At 41.1% G+C, this 19,370-nt stretch overlaps 2 protein-coding genes across 2 annotated transcripts; both read right to left on the reverse strand.

The window, feature by feature from the left end:
• Nucleotides 1-9,009: 9,009 nt before the first annotated feature.
• On the reverse strand, nucleotides 9,010-10,707 carry LOC115926580. Its single transcript, XM_030991381.1, has 2 exons — nucleotides 10,604-10,707; nucleotides 9,010-10,024 (listed from the first exon to the last, which is right to left on the reverse strand). The coding sequence occupies exon 2, from the start codon at nucleotides 9,697-9,699 to the stop codon at nucleotides 9,214-9,216; it is 486 nt and encodes a 161-aa protein (XP_030847241.1). The 5' UTR covers nucleotides 9,700-10,024; nucleotides 10,604-10,707; the 3' UTR covers nucleotides 9,010-9,213.
• On the reverse strand, nucleotides 10,647-18,631 carry LOC115926581. Its single transcript, XM_030991382.1, has 4 exons — nucleotides 18,519-18,631; nucleotides 11,342-11,441; nucleotides 10,936-11,086; nucleotides 10,647-10,754 (listed from the first exon to the last, which is right to left on the reverse strand). The coding sequence occupies exons 2-4, from the start codon at nucleotides 11,439-11,441 to the stop codon at nucleotides 10,664-10,666; spliced, it is 342 nt and encodes a 113-aa protein (XP_030847242.1). The 5' UTR covers nucleotides 18,519-18,631; the 3' UTR covers nucleotides 10,647-10,663.
• Between the last annotated feature and the right edge of the window lie 739 nt (nucleotides 18,632-19,370).

Genomic DNA, 19,370 nt, shown 5'->3' on the forward strand with positions numbered 1-19,370 from the left:
CACATCCGAGTTCTCAATAACGAAACTTGTTTCAGGAATAAAAAAATGACCTTCATAATATTTTTGCAGTGATTTACTGACAAAAACACTGCTGGACTTTATGGGTCGGCTTTCATCGAAGGGTGCGGTGCGGTGCGGCGCGGTGTGGTGTGCTCAACGCACCCATTCGATAAAAGGCCCCCCGCTTTTCTCGAAAGGGTGCGTTGAGAACGGAGGACCGTCTTAGCACACCCTTTCGAGAAAAGAGGGGGGTCTTTTCTCGAAAGGGTGCGTCGACTAGTCTTTCGCATCAGTCGTTTTAAAATGAGGATCTGGGACAGAAGGTAATAGTTGCCAATTTAAGTATATCGAAAATGTATTAAATAAAATGGAATGGTTGTTGTTGTTGTTTTAGTTTTAAGGGCGTGTGTCATTCAATTATGAATATTTACGCCGTCTTGATTACAGAGTGGTCTCTTTCGTTATTACTATGTTGATGGGGAGACAGAGAGAAGGAAAAAGGGAAAGGGAAAGGGAAGATAAAAGGAAAGAAAGAAGAATAAGAAGAAAAGAGGGAAACGGGGGGACGAAGGGCTCTTGAAGGCTCTTGCCTCCTCCCCACCCCCCCCCCCCCCCCCCCCCGCCAAAAAAATAAATAAGAGAGAGAGAGAGAGAGAGAAGGAAAAGGAAAGGGAAAGAAAATATAAAAGGAAAGAAAGAAGAGGAAGAAGGAAAGAGGGAAACGGGGAAGGGCGAAAGGCTCTTACCCCCCCCCCCCCCCCGGCAAAAAAATAAATAAGAGAGAGAGAGAAGGAAAGGGAAAGAAAGAAGAGGAATAAGAAGGAAAGAGGTAAACGGGGGAAGGGCGAAGGGCTCTTGCCTCCTTCCCCCCACCCCCGCCAAAAATATATAAGAGAGAGAGAGAGAGAAGGGAAAGGGAAAGAAAATATAAAAGGAAAGAAAGAATAGGAATAAGAAGGAAAGAGGGAAACGTGGGAAGGGCGAAGGGCTCTTGCCTCCTCCCTCCCCACCCCCTGCCAAACATAATAAGATAAGAGAGAAGAAGGAAAGGGAAAGGGAAAGAGAAGATAAAAAGAAAGAAAAAAGTGGAAGAAGAAGAAAAGAGGGAAACGGGGGCGAAGGGCCCTTGCCTCCCCCTCCCGCCAAAAAAAATGAATAAGAGAGGGAGAGGGAAGGGGAAGGAAAGAAAATATAAAAGGAAAGAAAGAAGAGGAAAAAGAAATAGAAAAGAGGGAAACGGGGGAAGGGCTCTTGCCTCCTCCCCCCCCCCCCGCCAAAAAATAAATAAGAGAGAGAAGGGAAGGGAAAGAGAAGATAAAGGAAAGAAAGAAGAGGAAGTAGAAGGAAAGAGGGAAACGGGGGCGAAGGGCTCTTGCCCTCCCCCCGCCAAAAATATAAATAAGAGAGAGAGAGAGAGAGAAGGGAAAGGGAAAGGGAAAGAGAATATAAAATGGAAGAGGAAGAATAAGAAGAAAAGAGGAAACGGGGGGGACGAAGGGCTCTTGCCTCCTCCCCACCCCCCCCCCCCCCCGCCAAAAAAATAAATAAGAGAGAGAGAGAGAGAGAAGGAAAGGAAAGGGAAAGAAAATATAAAAGGAAAGAAAGAAGAGGAAGAAGGAAAGAGGGAAACGGGGGAAGGGCGAAAGGCTCTTACCCCCCCCCCCCCCGGCAAAAAAAATAAATAAGAGAGAGAGAAGGGAAAGGGAAAGAAAGAAGCGGAATAAGAAGGAAAGAGGTAAACGTGGGAAGGGCGAAGGGCTCTTGCCTCCTCCCTCCCCACCCCCTGCCAAACAATAAATAAGAGATAGAGAGAGAAGGGAAAAGAAAGGGAAAGAGAATAAAAAGGAAAGAAAAAAAGAGAAGAAGAAGAAAAGAGGGAAACGGGGGCGAAGGGCCCTTGCCTCCCCCTCCCGCCAAAAAAATGAATAAGAGAGGGAGAGGGAAGAGAGAGGGAAAGAAATATATAAAAGAAGAAAGAAGAGGAAAAAGAATAAGAAAAGAGGGAAACGGGGGCAAGGGGCTCTTGCCTCCTCCCCCCCCCCCCCCCGCCAAAAAATAAATAAGAGAGAGAAGGGAAAGGGAAAGAGAAGATAAAAGGAAAGAAAAAAGAGGAAGTAGAAGGAAGAGGGAACGGGGGCGAAGGGCTCTTGCCCTCCCCCCGACAAAAATATAAATAAGAGAGAGAGAGAGAAGGGAAAGGGAAAGGGAAAGGGAAAGAGAATATAAAAGTGAAGAGGAAGAAGAATAAGAAAAGAGGGAAACGGGGGCGAAGTGCTGTTGCCTCCTCCCCCCCCCCCCCGCCAAAAAATAAATAAGAGAGAGAGAGAGAGAGAAGGAAAGGGAAAGAGAAGATAAAAGGAAAGAAAGAAGAGGAAGAAGAAGAAAAGAGGGAAACGGGGGCAAAGGGCTCTTGCCTCTTTTTTTTTTCTTTCTTTTCCTTTCTTTCCTTTCTTTCCTAGTCTCCCTCTTTTTCGTTTTTCTCTTTCTTTCTTTCTTTTTCTTTTTCCTTTCCCTCTCTTTTTTCCCGACGGCAGCGCAATTTTACCGACAATATCCTGACAGTGGGGGGGGGGGGGTGTCGCACCCCCACACCCCCTTTGGAGACGCCCCTACCTACGCCACTGTTGGCGACCACAAGGCTATCAATACAAATTACGACATATTAATGAAGATTCTTTTTTTAATATTGCAGAGAGATAAGTATTTTCTCTATGAACTTGTTTAATGGAAGGATAATAAATAATATTAAAAACATGAATACTATAGCGGTATAATGATGAGAGAGATGATTCAAGTCATACTTCTTTTCAATGTGATTGGAGTAGACTTGAGGGTGGGGGGGGGGGTCCCCTAAGATCTCGGCCGTTTCACAGCCGATCGCCGCGAAAATGTGCATGCATGTCAAGTGAAGTGTATAAAAAAACTATGGTAATTTCAATTTGTTGAAACATTCACTCATTTGCATATTTATGGTAATTTATGCAAACAAGGTCAGAGAATTCACATTTTTACCCATAAATCATATATAATTCATATTCAAGCGTTCTTTTTCACTACATATATTTGTTAGAATAATAATACAACAAAGTTGGAAGAGCCAGTTTATCCCTATGTTATCTCTGGTTTTGATTATTTGTATTTATGTATTATATTGTTTTTGTTGTTTTATTTCATTTCTTACCACAATTCAACTATTTTGACCCTAAAACAAACGCATTAACTTGAAAACAAGACCAAATAACCAATGTGTTCTCTTTTTTTAAAAGAATAAATGGTATTTCCATATGTTTGGTACATAAATCACAAAAATGAGCGATTTTAGGGCTGACATGCAAAACAAAAGGTCACGTGACTCCGCAACTATACGTCCAATTTTCAACAAAAAAATGTTTCAAAAGATGCGTAAAACTCGAAAGAAAAAAGTCATGAAAGAAAAAATGTATATCTGCCGCGGTTCCGGAGTAGTCGCGAAATTACTAGAGAGCACTAATCTTTTTTGGGGGCCCTCGAAAATTTGAAAAATTGTACCCCCCCCCCCCCCTTGAACGCCAGGGAGGGGGGGGGGTCTATCTCCCCAAAACGGTAAAATTAACGTGTTTTTTCACACGTTTTTTCACAGGGCGGAGCCCTCAGAAGCTCCCTCAGAAGCTCAGGGTATTAAACATCAAAATTAATGTCGGATGAGCATAATTTTATACCTTATTTGTGACAGTGGCAGGACACAATTTGGTGTTGGGTCTAGGGGCGGAGCCCCCAGAAGCTCAGGAGTTTTGTACATTAAATTATTATTATTTTATACCTTATTTGTGACACAGGGGTCACGAATTGGCGTGGGGTCAAGGGGGTGGAGCCCCCGAAGCTCAGGGGTTTTGGGCAATAAATAACGGTCAGATGAGCATATTTTTATATACCTATTTGTGACACTGGCAGGACACAAATTGGTGTTGGATCCAAGGGGCGGAGCCCCAAGAAGGTGAGGGTTTTTATACATCAAATTATCGTCAGATGAGCATATTTTTATATCTATTTGTGACACTGGCAGGACACAAATTCTTCTTCTCTTCTTTCTTTCCTTTCATCTTCTCTTTCCCTTTCCTTCTCTCTCTCTTTTCCCTCTTTTCTTATTCTTTTTCCTCTTCTTTCTTTCCGTTTAGATTTTCTTTCACTCTCCCTTCTCTCTCTCTCTCTCTTATTTATTTTTTTGGCGGGAGGGGGTGGGGGAGGGAGGAGACAAGAGCCCTTCGCCCTTCCCACGTTTCCCTCTTTCCTTCTTATTCCTCTTCTTTCTTTCCTTTTATATTTTCTTTCCTTTCTTTCCCTTCTCTCTCTCTCTGATTTATTTTTTGGCGGGGGGAGGCAAGAGCCCTTCGCCCACGTTTCCCTTTTTTCTTCCTATTCTTTTTCCTCTTCTTTCTTTCCTTTTAGATTTTCTTTCCCTCTCCCTTCTCTCTCTCTCTCTCTCTCTCTCTCTTATTTATTTTTGGCGGGGGGGAGGGGGGGAGGGGGAGGGCAAGAGCCCTTCGCCCCCGTTTCCATCTTTTCTTCTTTCCTTTTATCTTCTCTTTCCCTTTCGCTTTCCAATCTCTCTCTCTCTCTCTCTCTCTCTTATTTATTTTTTGGCGGGGGAGGGGGGAGGAGGCAAGAGCCCTTCGCCTTCGTTTCCCTCTTTTCTTCTTATTCTTCTTCCTCTTCTTTCTTTCCTTTTATATTATCTTTCCCTTTCGCTTTCAAATCTCTCTCTCTCTCTCTCTCTCTTTTTTATTTTTTTGGCGGGGGGGGGAGGGCAAGAGCCCTTCGCCCACGTTTCCCTTTTTTCTTCCTATTCTTTTTCCTCTTCTTTCTTTCCTTTTAGATTTTCTTTCCCTCTCCCTTCTCTCTCTTATTTATTTTTTTGGCGGGAGGGGGGGGAGGGAGGCAAGAGCCCTTCGCCCTTCCCCCGTTTCCCTCTTTTCTTCTTCTTCTTCCTCTTTTTTCTTTCCTTTTTATCTTCTCTTTCCCTTTCCCTTTCCCTTCTCTCTCTATCTCTTATTTATTGTTTGGCAGGGGGTGGGGAGGGAGGAGGCAAGAGCCCTTCGCCCTTCCCACGTTTCCCTCTTTCCTTCTTATTCCTATCTTTCTTTCCTTTTATATTTTCTTTCCCTTTCCCTTCTCTCTCTCTCTCTTATATATTTTTGGCGGGGGTGGGGGAAGGAGGCAAGAGCCCTTCGCCCTTCCCCCGTTTACCTCTTTCCTTCTTATTCCTCTTCTTTCTTTTTCTTTCCCTTTCCCTTCTCTCTCTCTTATTTATTTTTTTGCCGGGGGGGGGGGTAAGAGCCTTTCCTTCGCCCTTCCCCCGTTTCCCTCTTTCCTTCTTCCTCTTCTTTCTTTCCTTTTATATTTTCTTTCCCTTTCCCTTTCCCTTCTCTCTCTCTCTCTCTTATTTATTTTTTGGCGGGGGGATGAGGAGGCAAGAGCCCTTTGCCCCCCCCCCCCCGATTCCCTCTTTTCTTCTTAATCTTCTTTCTTTCCTTTTATCTTCCCTTTCCCTTTCCCTTTTTTCCTTCTCTCTGTCTCCCCCATTAACATAGTAATAACGAAAGAGACCACTCTGTAATCAAGACCATTCCATTTTATTTAATACATTTTCGATATACTTAAATTGGCAACTATTACCTTCTGTCCCAGATCCTCATTTTAAACGACTGATGCGAAAGACTAGTCGACGCACCCTTTCGAGAAAAGACCCCCCTCTTTTCTCGAAAGGGTGTGCTAAGACGGTCCTCCGTTCTCAACGCACCCTTTCGAGAAAAGCGGGGGGCCTTTTATCGAATGGGTGCGTTGAGCACACCACACCGCGCCGCACCGCACCGCACCCTTTCGATGAAAGCCCTATGGGTCTGGGTCTATCCATTGGATTAAATGAGTCAGAAATCTATTTTTCACAAATGTTGTGCATATCTTTGCAAGATACAGGAATTTGTAATTCACACTTCTTGACATGAGAGAGTAAGAATTAAATATGCAAATTTATGCAAATTTATTCAATAAAATGAAAAAATCTTGTATGATACAATATATTTTAATTCAAGGTTTTTCAAATTTATACAGAAATGTAATTCTTGTTTTCAAAAAAAGAAAAAAAAAAACACGTACACCTTTATGCACACCGCCAAACATGAATGCTCACACACTCACTTACAAACATCACCACATACAGACAAATACACACACAAAAACAGCGACTTCCAACTTTCATACCATACAAGTTTCCGAACATATAAGTACATACAATAAAGACTAATTAATCTATTTAATGTTTGAATTTGTTCCTATTTATTTGCTATTCTTTTCTTTAAAGGATGGTTCCATTGCATATTCTTTGTAATTATTTTTGTTTTGTTACATCTTCTTTGCATGATAATTTGTTTTGGTTTCATCACAACTTCTCAGGTATACTTCAATTTTCAATTTGCACCAAATTAAAATTAATTTGTTCTAGTTCAAATTAACACTGCTCAGCTTTGACTTGTGAGATTGACTCAAATGTTACTAATCACTTGATCAGAAATAATATTAAACGATTAATTCCTTCTTGTTCTGCTCAGCTTTGAATTCTCAGATTAACTCCTTTCAAATGTTACTAATCATTTAATCGGAAAATAATATTTACAATTAATTCCTTCTTGTTCAACCTAATACTGCTCAGTTTTGAATTCTCTTTTCAAACTTTATTAATCACTTGAGCAGAAATCAATCTTTCACAATTAATTCGTTCTTCTTCAAGTCAGATAGAATGTTGTACTCCTTGAGTTCATCCTCATCCTCATAATCAATGAAGAAGAGGGTCTTCAGGTTATCAGTCTTGTAAGAACTAATACCAGTCACCACACCATGGATCCAGACTTTCACATGTTCAATTAGGAAGAGGTGTTCGATCCTCTTGCCTACAAGTAACTCTTGATGAATTGAAGCGGCCTATACTGGGTCAGGTTGTGGTTGGGTTTGTAGGTTGTTGTGCTTCACAACATCTACCAAATGTTGCATCATCTCTCCTCTTGTAAACGGCTGCCCTTGACGAGATAGCTGGAAATGTTTTTTTGACGGACCTTGACATTTAAGGACCTTCTGTAAGAATAACAGCTGTGTGTACAGTATTCTTCTTATTTGTTCGTCTGATTTTGTGCTCTCAATGTCTCCAACCATTTCTGTTATCTTCTGCTCTGAAGTCCACACTCCACCAAGCTCAACTACTTCATTGACCAAGTCTGCTGTCGACTTCATTCTCTTTTCCTCAAGATCCTTCCTCTTTTGTGATGCCTTTTGAAGAGCTTCCCATTTCTGCTGTTTGATAGCCTTCTTCCGTTCGGCATATCTCCTAAGAACATCGTCTGAGCACTGCCTTGCCGCCTTCATATATTTCCCTCTTTCTTTCTCTGACAGAGAGTCTAGCCACTCCGGCATCTTATTGTTGGTCCACATGATGAGTGCTTCAAGAGTGGTGATTCTGGCAGAGGGTTTTTTGCAGACAAGCAGATCGAGTTGTGCAAAATCCCTCTCTCCAATCATGTTGGTGCTTGGGACATTGTGGTATGCTGCCTTGACGTCATCAGCCAGGTCCCAATACTTTCCTCCAGGTAGCTGGTCTTTGTACTGGCGTTGAAGGATGAGCAGGACAGCACAGCTTATCAACTCGAGGGCTTGGGTGGTCAGCATCTCCGCTTCAGCATCAGTGCTGTCTAGGAGCTTCTTTGAGATGTCATCTCCTGTGCTAATGTTGAAGAGGCTGTCACCTGCCAGGAGAGGGAATGCATCTTCCTTCCATACCATGAGCTTGGTTTGGAGTTGATGGAGTGGCTCATTCGTGTCGAAAATGTTGCCCGAGGTGATAATCCTTTCCAAAGGGGCTTGATGGCAGCGATGTAAAATATGCCAAGTGCTCGTATCTCGGCCACCAAGAGCTTCTCACTGATGTCCTCTTCGATTGCCAGGAGAAGGTTGTTACAATTTCGAATCATTGAAAGAAACTCCTGAATGTGGGGAGCGTGGAAATAAAGGGCGCAGGCACCTTCAAAAGATGTTTGCACAATTTCCAATGTAATAAACAAGATGATTCTTCGTCCCACAAGCGTTTGACAGAAAGGCTGAAAAGACATCTTCAACTCCCGACTTGTCACATCCCCGGTGATGAAAGGCCTTACTCGATATCCTGATGAGTCTTGTGGCGCCAGATTCTGATGTTTGCAATGTGTGTGCATGCCTTCCTGATGTTGTAATATCTTCAAACGCTTTCAGGGCTTTGTCCACTTCTTCAGCGAAGTTTATTAACCCTATTAGCTCGGGCTTCTAAGGCCCCCCCCCCCCCCATGATCTCGGCCGTGAAACGACCGATCGCCGCAAAAAATTTGCATATATGTCAAGTGAAGTATATAGAATACTATGGTAATTTCAATTTTTTGAAAAATTCACTCATTTGCATATTTATGGTAATTTATGCAAATAAGGTCATCAAATTCACATTTTGCCCATAAATCAGACATTATTCATATTTAAGCATTCTTTCTCACTACATATATTTGTTAGACCATTTGGAATAATAATACAACACAAAAATTGAAAAACCAGGGTTATTCCTTGTTATCTATTGTTTTGATAATTTCTTATGTATTTCTTTGTTTTTTTTTAACTTATGTATTTTATTGTTTTTGTTGTTTTTATTTCATTTCCAACTATAATTCAACTATTTTGACCCCAGAATAAACACCTAAACTATAAACAAGACCAAATAACCAATGTTTTATCTCTTTATTTGAAAAATGAGATTTCCATATGTTTTGTACACAAATCACAAAAATAAGCGATTTTCGAGCTGACATGCAAAGACAAAAGGACACGTGACTTTGTAATGGTAGGTCCGATTCTTTCAAAAGATGCGCAAGACTCGAAAGAAAAAAGTCACAAATTTTCTTGCGTTAAAAATTATCGCGAAAATGTCGAGGAGGGGGCTTTAGAAGCCCCCCCCCCCCCCCCCCCCCCCCCGGGCTAAATAGGGTTAAACCTATCACTTCCTCCAATTCCTTATTCCTCTTCTCTAGGAACGACACTTTCTCCTTCAGGTCCATCAGATCCTGCACGTCTGCACCAGATGTATGCCGTCGCCGGAGATACCTGTCTTGGTCATAGACTTTTCTCTGAGATTGGTTGATATGTTTAGAATGCGCTTGCATGGATTGCACTCTATCTTTTGATGAGCTGAGTTGGTTTTCTGCTCTGTTCAAGATCTTCTCTCAACTCTTGGATGAGAGTAGATAATTCTGCATTTTCATCCTTCAGCTTTGTTATGCTTTCATCTCTCCTTTTGATCCTCTTGTTAACATTCCTGGCGTTTACTTTCTGAAGTTTTCCTTGACATGCTACAAGTTTTTTCTCCAATTCAAGCAGTTCTTTTTCTTTTTCTTCATACTTTTTCTTGTAGGCGTTCAGTTCCTGACAAGTTGGATCAAACTCTGCCGTGATTTTCTTCATCTTGTTGCACAGGGATACAAAACTATCCTTTAGGGTGCCGAAATCAGCAATTTCTATCTGTCTTGCTTTACGCATGGCAAGCTCCTCCTCTAGAAACTCCAGACGATGCCTTTGGTCTTCTATCGTTCCTTCCATTCCTGCCAATTTCCGTTTGACTCCTTTGTTCTCCGTCTTGATTTCAGCGATTTGCGCTCTCATTTTCTTCTTCCTAGGAGTGTCTGGCTTCTTCAGTTGCTTGCTTCTCAAGACTACGAATTCCCCATCTAGTAGACTGGACAATTTCTGTTCCTGTACAATACCTTTAGCATTTTTTAAAATATGTTTGTGCTTTGCTACAACCTCTTTAACATAATTACAAACTTAATGGTCGTTAGCAGAAACACCACCTAACTTGATCAATATTCTAGCAATTCCCATATTTGACATTCTGTTCTCTTTTGCAATTTCTCCACAGTGGGCAAATCCTCCTGTCCCGTGAAGAGGTCCCGGTGAAGATCCATGGCTGTACAGTATGGCCCAATATCTGCAGGAGAAAAACATAAAAGAGAAAGCAAACTATTAATTTATGAATCATATTATGTCATTTATTGTCAAGTCAATAGCTTTAATTTAGTAACTGAGTAATTGTTGTGTGATATGTGTATTCATTGTGATTCTTCTGCCTATTAAATACAATGCTTATTTAGTGATGAGGATTGGATGAGCATAAATTTGAAAACATATGTATATTCCATTCATCTTAAATCACGGATTCCAAATAAGATGTTCATTTAATTTTGGGACGATTAACCATAATAAAAAACAGTGACAACAATAATTATCGTTGCTTCCTCCGGGGATTGCCGTCGCTTGAGGAGCTGATGATCCGGCCGCTACTCCAGGAGCTGATGACCCCGCTGCTAGTGCTACAGGAGCTGTTACTATTAACAAAACAAAATTAGAAAAGATAAATAAATTAACGCCATTCTTATTTCCTTAGCTTATTTTGTCATGATAAATACTACTAATAAAGATTCAAGGCAACAATGATTAAAAACTAAAATGTTCATTTAATTCATGCATGATTTACCATTTGAAAATAAACAGTGACAACAATAATTACCATTGCTTCCTCCTGGGATTGAAGTCGCTTGAGGAGCTTAAGATCCTGTCGCTAGTACAGCTAGTAGCTGATGATCCTGCTGGAATTGACAATTCTCCTGCTCCGCCTCCAGGAGCTGATGATCCCGCTGCTGGTGATACAGGAGCTGTTACTATTAACAAAACAAAATTAGAAAAGATAAATAAATTAACGCCATTCTTATTTCCTTAGCTTATTTTGTCATGATAAATACTACTAATAAAGATTCAAGGCAACAATGATTAAAACTAAAATGTTCATTTAATTCATGCATGATTTACCATTTGAAAATAAACAGTGACAACAATAATTACCATTGCTTCCTCCTGGGATTGAAGTCGCTTGAGGAGCTTAAGATCCTGTCGCTAGTACAGCTAGTAGCTGATGATCCTGCTGGAATTGACAATTCTCCTGCTCCGCCTCCAGGAGCTGATGATCCCGCTGCTGGTGATACAGGAGCTGTTACTATTAACAAAACAAAATTAGAAAAGATAAATAAATTAACGCCATTCTTATTTCCTTAGCTTATTTTGTATCATTATCCAGATTGAGGGCAATGAAATTGAGTTAACCAACAATGAACTAAATGAATTCAAACATAGACTCTATGTACAGTATAATATATTTTGGTTACCAAATTATCTTCACCACTTAATATTATTTCATTAACAAAAATAAATTAATCTAATTAATTTATAAAGAATGAAAGATGATACTTACCTTCAGCTTCATCATGTTCAAGATTAGTCCCTGACAAAATCCCCTTGTCTTTAGCCTCATCCATTGCACTTGCTGGCTCCTCAGACACTGTGTTTGCCATCTACAACAAATATAAAATAAAACATTAAAAATCAATCAAAGAAATGTTCGCATTACGTTCATTTCCAAAACAAAACATGTAATGTAATACTGTCATAATAATAATTGATAAATAATGCCTCCGGCTCCTTTGTTAGCGGAGGCACAATTATTTTTGAAGAAAAAAAAAATAATTACTGTCTAGAGTCTAGTACCGGTACGGTAGTCTACTTAATAAGTTAATGTAGTTCAGTCGAACTTGAAAATTGATTGTAATTTTGAGTACTTTTACAACAATTTTTAAAATTAGGGTCTACAATAAGTTATGTAACTGATTATCCAGTTCAAGAAGTAACAATCAGTGAAATATTTGAACAGAAACATTTGGTTAGAATAACAAATAGATCTAAATCTAGACTAACATTAATAAAGCACATTTATTGACAGTGTTTAAATGTAGTTTTCAGCCGGGTTTTCAGACAGGTGGAGGAGGTAAATAAATGAGAAATGGAACAGTAAAGAAGTTCCACACAATAAATAAAATATGTTATCAACGAGAATCTTGCACAAAGAAGATAGATTTCACATTATTTATGATCAGAAAACCTGAGTACAGAGAATCGTGGAGAAATGCAACTTTAAACTCAAGCAAACGTAACATTTAACGTATGGGACTAGCGTGAGTTCACACAAGTGGCGCAAGAATAAAATCCGAGGCCTCAATTCCGTCCTTAAAATTGTATAATTCTTTTAAAAGGGGCAATTTGTAATGTTTATATGACCAAAACATACATAACATGTCATCTATTGTCTCCAAAATAAACACAAAGTCACAAGATCAACATTTCATCCGATTTGTTTTTCATCGTTGTTGTGGTAAATACCATTTTTTCACACAGGTAACTATCGCATTTATTTGGATTTTTTTCCTGAACCGAACTTTAAATAAAAATATAGGAATGTGCTTTAAATGTTACCAAACATAATCAAAGTCCTTAATTATCTACTAGAACTACCGTATTTGCCGGCGATAAGGCCGCAGCGCCGTATAGGCCGCACCCCGATTTTGACATTAAAAAAAAATAAATAAATAAATTTAAAGAAACTTTTGTCGAAGACGGGAATTGATCTTTTGCGTACAAAAGTTGATGTGACTAAAATCACCGCCTAAGACCGCTCGGCCATCCAGCACTGATACTAGCCTATGTAGTTTTCTGTGATCTATACTCTCTTGTGTATTGAAATGGATTCAATATAGCTACTTTGCGTGCTGGATGCTTCGCAGCAGCTCCGTTAAAAGGGCCCTTCTTTTACTTTTGCAATGCATTGGCACAAACTTAGATCAAGAGCTATCGGCAGATGTTGTTTTTGGAAGTTTATTTTCGTCTTCATGTCAACAATGCAAGATAAAATTGTCGGTAAGATGTGAAATGTCCTGTACCATAGTGGTACAGTTATTGTACCGTTCGTAGTCCCATATGTGCAAATTTGTGCTGGTTTTGACTTACTTTTTTTAAATTTTTACTCTTTTTGATATTTTCTCTTCCAAAAATACTGCGGCCTTTACGCCGGCAAAAACGATAGTTTAAACTCACGGAATTTCGCTTAAAAAAGTAAATATTTATGTATTTATCATATTGTTGAATTTAACACCCCCACCCAAAAAATGGACCTGCCCATGGGTCTGTTGCAAGCTCAAGCGGTCTCCGCACAGCTCGCTCACGACGAAGCTCAAATTTGATCGTTTATTTTCATGAATCGGGCCTTAATAATGTTTTTTTTCCGCATTTCAAATTTGATAAAACATCAACAACAAATACATTTTCTGAATCAGCAGACTTTTCATACTCACGAATCTAAGTTGGAAGCAGATTACGGGAAAATGATGAAATCGTAGCTTTTAAAACTTCATTGCATTGTTTCGTCAGTTCTCCTTGCACTACAAACACTTAGGTTATATCAGCACGGAGGGGAGAGAGACAAAAGGAGGCGAAGTTTTAACGATGTTTTCCGACAAGTACGATATTGTGGGGCCTTCGCAACGCGAAGCTGTGTGTGGCTACGGAGTTTACGTAATAATCGAAAGACACGCAGAGATTACTACACTTTCGCTCTCGATCGCCCAGTGCGAACTCATGACGTCATCACTCTGAAACCCCTAGTAACATTACTATCTTGGCTTTGTAGTAAAAGCTGTGCTATTGATCCCCAACATTTCAAACACCTCTGTACAAAACTCAACTGATTTCACTCAAAATCGGTAGACTACTTTAGTGACGAGTGATGACAACTAGAATCTAGATCTAGATCTAAATAGGGCGCTAGTGTAGTTCCGTATCCATTTTTTTTAGCAGTTTAATATCCATTCTTAACAAAGAAATTTTAGCCCAATTTTTAACTAATTTTAATCATAATCATATATTGCATTTTCCAATTGAATTTGGATCACATTCGACATTGGGAACCTTCGTTTAGGGCTTCGATGTCGACGTCGTCGCTCAGTACTGTCTCTACGCTGTAGTCCTGCACCTCAAACTGAAGCTATCAGTCCAAAATTATGCAGACTCCTCGTATGCGCGATACCATAAACCATACAAGAAGTCTGCATAATTTTGTACTGATAGCTTCAGTTTGAGGTGCAGGACTACAGAGTAGAGACGGTACTGAGCGACGACGTCGACATCGAATCCCTAAACTAAGGTTTCACGATGTCGGATGTGATCCAAATTCAATTGGAAAATGCAATAGTCTATAGACCCTAGACCTATGATTATGATTAAAATAAGTAGACAAAAAATTGGGCTAAAATTCATTTGCTAAGAATGGATATTAAACTGCTAAAAAAATGGATACGGAACTAGGCCTAGATCTACGGCTTTCATCAAAAGGGTGCGGTGTGGTGCGGCGCGGTGTGGTGTGCTCAACGCACCCATTCGATAAAAGAGGGGGGGCTTTTCTCGAAAGGGTGCGTTGAGAGCGGAGTACCGTTTTAACACACCCTTTCGATGAAAGCGGGGGGGCTTTTCTCGGAAGGGTGCGTCGACTAGTCTTTCGCATCAGTCGTTTAAAATGAGGATCTCGGACAGAAGGTAATATAGTTGCCAATTTAAGTATATCGAAAATGTATTAAATAAAATGGAATGGTCTTGATTACAGAGTGGTCTCTTTCGTTATTACTATGTTGATGGGGGAGACAGAGAGAAGGAAAAAAGGGAAAGGGAAGATAAAAGGAAAGAAAGAAGAATAAAAAGAGAAGAGGGAAACGGGAGGGCGAAGGACTCTTGCCCCCCCCCCCCCCCCCCCGCCAAAAAATAAATCAGAGAGAGAGAGAAGGGGAAAAGAAAGTGAAAGAGAAGATAAAAGGAAAAAAAGAAGAGGAAGAAGAAGAAAAGAGGGAAACGGGGGCAAAGGGCTCTTGCCTCCTCCCCCCCCCCCCCCCCCGCCAACAAATAAATAGTAGAGAGAGAGAGAGAGATAGAGAGAAGGGAAAGGGAAAGGGAAAGAAAATATAAAAGGAAAGAAAGAAGAAGAAGAGGGAAACGGGGGGGGCGAAGGACTCTTGCCCCCCCCCCCCCCCCCCGCCAAAAAATAAATCAGAAAGAGAGAGAAGGGAAAAAGAAAGGGAAAGAGAAGATAAAAGGAAAAAAAGAAGAGGAAGAAGAAGAAAAGAGGGAAACGGGGGCAAAGGGCTCTTGCCTCCTCCCCCCCCCCCCCCCCGCCAACAAATAAATAGTAGAGAGAGAGAGAGAGATAGAGAGAAGGGAAAGGGAAAGGGAAAGAAAATATAAAAGGAAAGAAAGAAGAAGAAGGAAAGAGGGAAACGGGGGAAGGGCGAAAGGGAGAGAGAGAGAGAGAGAGAAGGAAAGGGAAAGGGAAAGAAAATATAAAAGGAAAAAAAGAAGAGGAAGAAGAAAAGAGGGAAATGGGGGCAAAGGGCTCTTGCCTCCTTTCTTTCCTATTCTCCCTCTTTTTCGTTTTTCTCTTTCTTTCTTTTCTTTCTTCTCTTTTCTTTCCTTTCTTTTCTTTTTTATTTTTTTTCTTTTCTTTTTCTTTATTTCTTTTCTTTCCCTTTTACTCTCTTTTTCCCCTTCCCCTTTTCTTCTTTTTTTCCTTTTATATTCTCTTCCTCTTTCCCTTTCCCTTTCCCTTCTCTCTCTCTCTCTTATTTACTTTTGGCGGGGGAGGCAAGAGCCCTTCGCCCCCATTTACCTCTTTTCTTCTTCTTCTTCCTCTTCTTTCTTTCCTTTTATCTTCTCTTTCCCTTTCCCTTTCCCCTTCTCTCTCTTATTTATTTTGTTGGCAAGAGCCCTTCGCCCCCTTTCCCTCTTTTCTTATTCTTTTTCCTCTTCTTTCTTTCCTTTTAGATTTTCTTTCCCTCTCCCTTCTCTCTCTCTCTCTTATTTATTTTTTTGGCGAGAGGGGGGTGGGGAGGTAAGAACCTTTCGCCCTTCCCCCGTATCCATCTTTTCTTCTTCTTCTTCTTCTTTCTTTCCTTTTATATTTTCTTTCCCTTTCCCTTCTCTCTCTCTCTCTCTCTCTCTCTCTTATTTATTTGTTGGCAGGGGGGGGAGGCAAGAGCCCTTCGCCCCCTTTCCCTCTTTTCTTATTCTTTTTCCTCTTCTTTCTTTCCTTTTAGATTTTCTTTCCCTCTCCCTTTTCTCTCTCTCTCTGTTATTTATTTTTTTGGCGGGAGGGGGGGGGAGGTAAGAACCTTTCGCCCTTCCTCCGTATCCATCTTTCCTTCTTCTTCTTCTTTCTTTCCTTTTATATTTTCTTTCCCTTTCCCTTTCCCTTCTCTCTTTCTCTCTCTCTCTCTCTACTATTTATTTGTTGGCGGGGGGGGGAGGAGGCAAGAGCCCTTTGCCCCCGTTTCCCTCTTTTCTTCTTCTTCCTCTTCTTTTTTTCCTTTTATCTTCTCTTTCCATTTCCCTTTCCCTTCTCTCTCTCTCTCTCTCTCTCCCTTTCGCCCTTCCCCCGTTTCCCTCTTTCCTTCTTCTTCTTTCATTCCTTTTATATTTTCTTTCCCTTTCCCTTTCCCTTCTCTCTCTCTCTCTCTACTATTTATTTGTTGGCGGGGGGGGGGGGAGGAGGCAAGAGCCCTTTGCCCCCGTTTCCCTCTTTTCTTCTTCTTCCTTTTCTTTTTTTCCTTTTATCTTCTCTTTCCCTTTCTTTTTCCCTTCTCTCTCTCTCTGATTTATTTGGGGGGGGGCAAGAGTCCTTCGCCCCCCCCCCCCCCCCCGCCCGTTTCCCTCTTCTCTTTTTATTCTTCTTTCTTTCCTTTTATCTTCCCTTTCCCTTTTTTCCTTCTCTCTGTCTCCCCCATCAACATAGTAATAACGAAAGAGACCACTCTGTAATCAAGACCATTCCATTTTATTTAATACATTTTCGATATACTTAAATTGGCAACTATATTACCTTCTGTCCGAGATCCTCATTTTAAACGACTGATGCGAAAGACTAGTCGACGCACCCTTTCGAGAAAAGCCCCCCCGCTTTCATCGAAAGGGTGTCTTAAAACGGTACTCCGCTCTCAACGCACCCTTTCGAGAAAAGCCCCCCCTCTTTTATCGAATTGGTGCGTTGAGCACACCACACCGCGCCGCACCGCACCGCACCCTTTCGATGAAAGCCTAGATCTACTACAGTCTACACTAGCGTCCTAATGCAGGTGTCATTTGTAAGACGCACCTTTTGACCCCCGGGGATGGTGCGTCATGGTTGCGTCATGTTCCCCACAATCGCGACGCACAGTACCGTCATGGCCGCAAAATGTCCGTCACAATACTGACCCATATGTGCGTCATAGTAAGTTTCTTTACCACGTTGCGTCATTTGGTGTGTCAATGGGACCGTCACTTTCTCCAAGCAGAAGTGTTTCTCAAATGTGCGTCATTGGCTAGTCATTTTCATGAAATGGTGTGTCATATGTTTGACTCAAATGTGTGTCGATGGAATGTAATGGTGTGTCACTTTCTGTGACGGAAGGTGCGTCATGGTATCAAAATGTACGACTCACATCGGTACAATGACGCACCATTCCCGGGGGTCAAGAGGTGCGTCTTACAAATGACAAGTGCATAAATTAAATAGCAGTAGGCCTAGATCTAGGCCTAAAATACAATTTTTTTCAATTTTCTGATGTTAGAAAGAATAATTTTGTGAGTCCACTGTCAAACTTGCCGATCAGCCCGCATCGGTATGATTTTGTGCATCTGTGTGTTATGAGTGTAGATTCTAGACCTATTGACTACCATGTATTCAAATGCTGCCTATTATAACACGTAGATCTAGGCCTAGTGCAGTGCTTAAGGTCAATCTCCAGACGTGTTGATTAATTCATACACCAACAACATGGTGGCCTGTACTTCAACAGAAGAAGAAGAATCCTAGGCCTAGGGCTAGGCCTAACTTCCTATTTTCTCAATAACCTCACCAGAATTTTGTCGGCAAAATACATTATCAGTAGGGGCGCTGGTCCGAGAATAAGGATCGTCTTCATAAACAAGGATCGTCTTCATAAACACGGACCGATGCGTCCTCAAAAATAAGGCTGTCTGCATTTTCGCAGACGTTTCATATTTTTAACTTTTAATCGGTGCATTGGCGATGCAAAAAACGGATTCTGCAATGATTTTCTTGATGCATTTTACATTGACTTTGTACATTATGGTAGCTGCTGATCTCCGATAGAGCGGAGGAAGAAGAAGAAGAAGAAGAAGATGAGCAATAAATCCTTGGGAAGACGGACAACCCATATTAGTAGACGGTTAACTAGGGTTATCCTAGGGGAATCCATTTTTGGCATCGCCAGCAAGCCGTTCTGTAACATGAAACCCCCAGAGCGCCGATGAAAAAAAGCGTCCTCGAAAATGCAGACAATTAACCCTTATTTTTCAGGACACATTTTGTCTGCGTTTATGAAGATATCCTTGTTTGTATATACCGGTACCCTTGTTTGTATCCCTTGTTTACGAGGACTAGACCCTATCCTCATATTTCTAGGACCAGCGCCCCTATGTCATTATTTTATCAAAATTAAATTAAATTAAATTAAGTATGATATTGTATATACATGATATTTCATTGTTAAACTTACTTCTATTGCGAATTTCCTGGCAACCTTGAAACAACATAGACTTGTCACTGCTAACGTTAGTGAGACTTTCTTTTCCGATCTCCTAAACGTCCTTCCCAAACGAAAGAAATGTAGCATCTAGATCGTGCAGCGCATGCACTAGTCACTACGGGGTCCAGACAACTCGCCACAAAGACAACCCGCCCCAAGACAACCCGCCACAATACCCTGGACATCCCGCCACAATACCCTGGACAACTAGTACTCGCCACAATACCCTGGACAACTCGCCACAGCCTTTTCGGACAACTCGCCACACTTTTTCCCATCATGATTTCTAGATCTAAAATGAAATGAAATTGTAATTTTTCATGATTTTCGTGCTTTTATAAACACAGTCATTACAAAGAATAAAGTTGATTTCCCTTGTAACAATAATATACTTTTGATCTAGAGGTCTATAACAGCTGCATTTTTCTGTCCCAGAATTTGTTTAATGGTAGGATACTGGAAGCACTGGCGTACTGATAGTGGGGGGGGGGGGGGGGGGGGGGGGGGGGGGGGGGGGGGGGGGGGGGGGTGGGCAGTTGACCCGCGAAATAAAATTGGAATGTGGTTTATTTCTAGATTTTCTGGGTTAGTTTTGTCAGAGGCGGCATTCTTGGTTGGGGGGGGGACACTGTGCCCCCACTTTTCCAGGTTCCCCTAAAGTGCCCCCTTATCCTTTGTACATGTCCTTTTCCCTTCTGATAATTTTTAATGGTAGGAATTCATGGAAGGATAGGCCTACTGGAAGCACTGGCGTACTGATGGGGAAGGGGCAGTTGACCCGCGAAATAAAATTGAAATTTGGTTTATTTCTAGATTTTCTGG

The sequence above is a fragment of the Strongylocentrotus purpuratus genome, unplaced genomic scaffold, assembly GCF_000002235.5.
Source record: "Strongylocentrotus purpuratus isolate Spur 01 unplaced genomic scaffold, Spur_5.0 spur5_scaffold_2, whole genome shotgun sequence".
Taxonomy (NCBI): domain Eukaryota; kingdom Metazoa; phylum Echinodermata; class Echinoidea; order Camarodonta; family Strongylocentrotidae; genus Strongylocentrotus; species Strongylocentrotus purpuratus.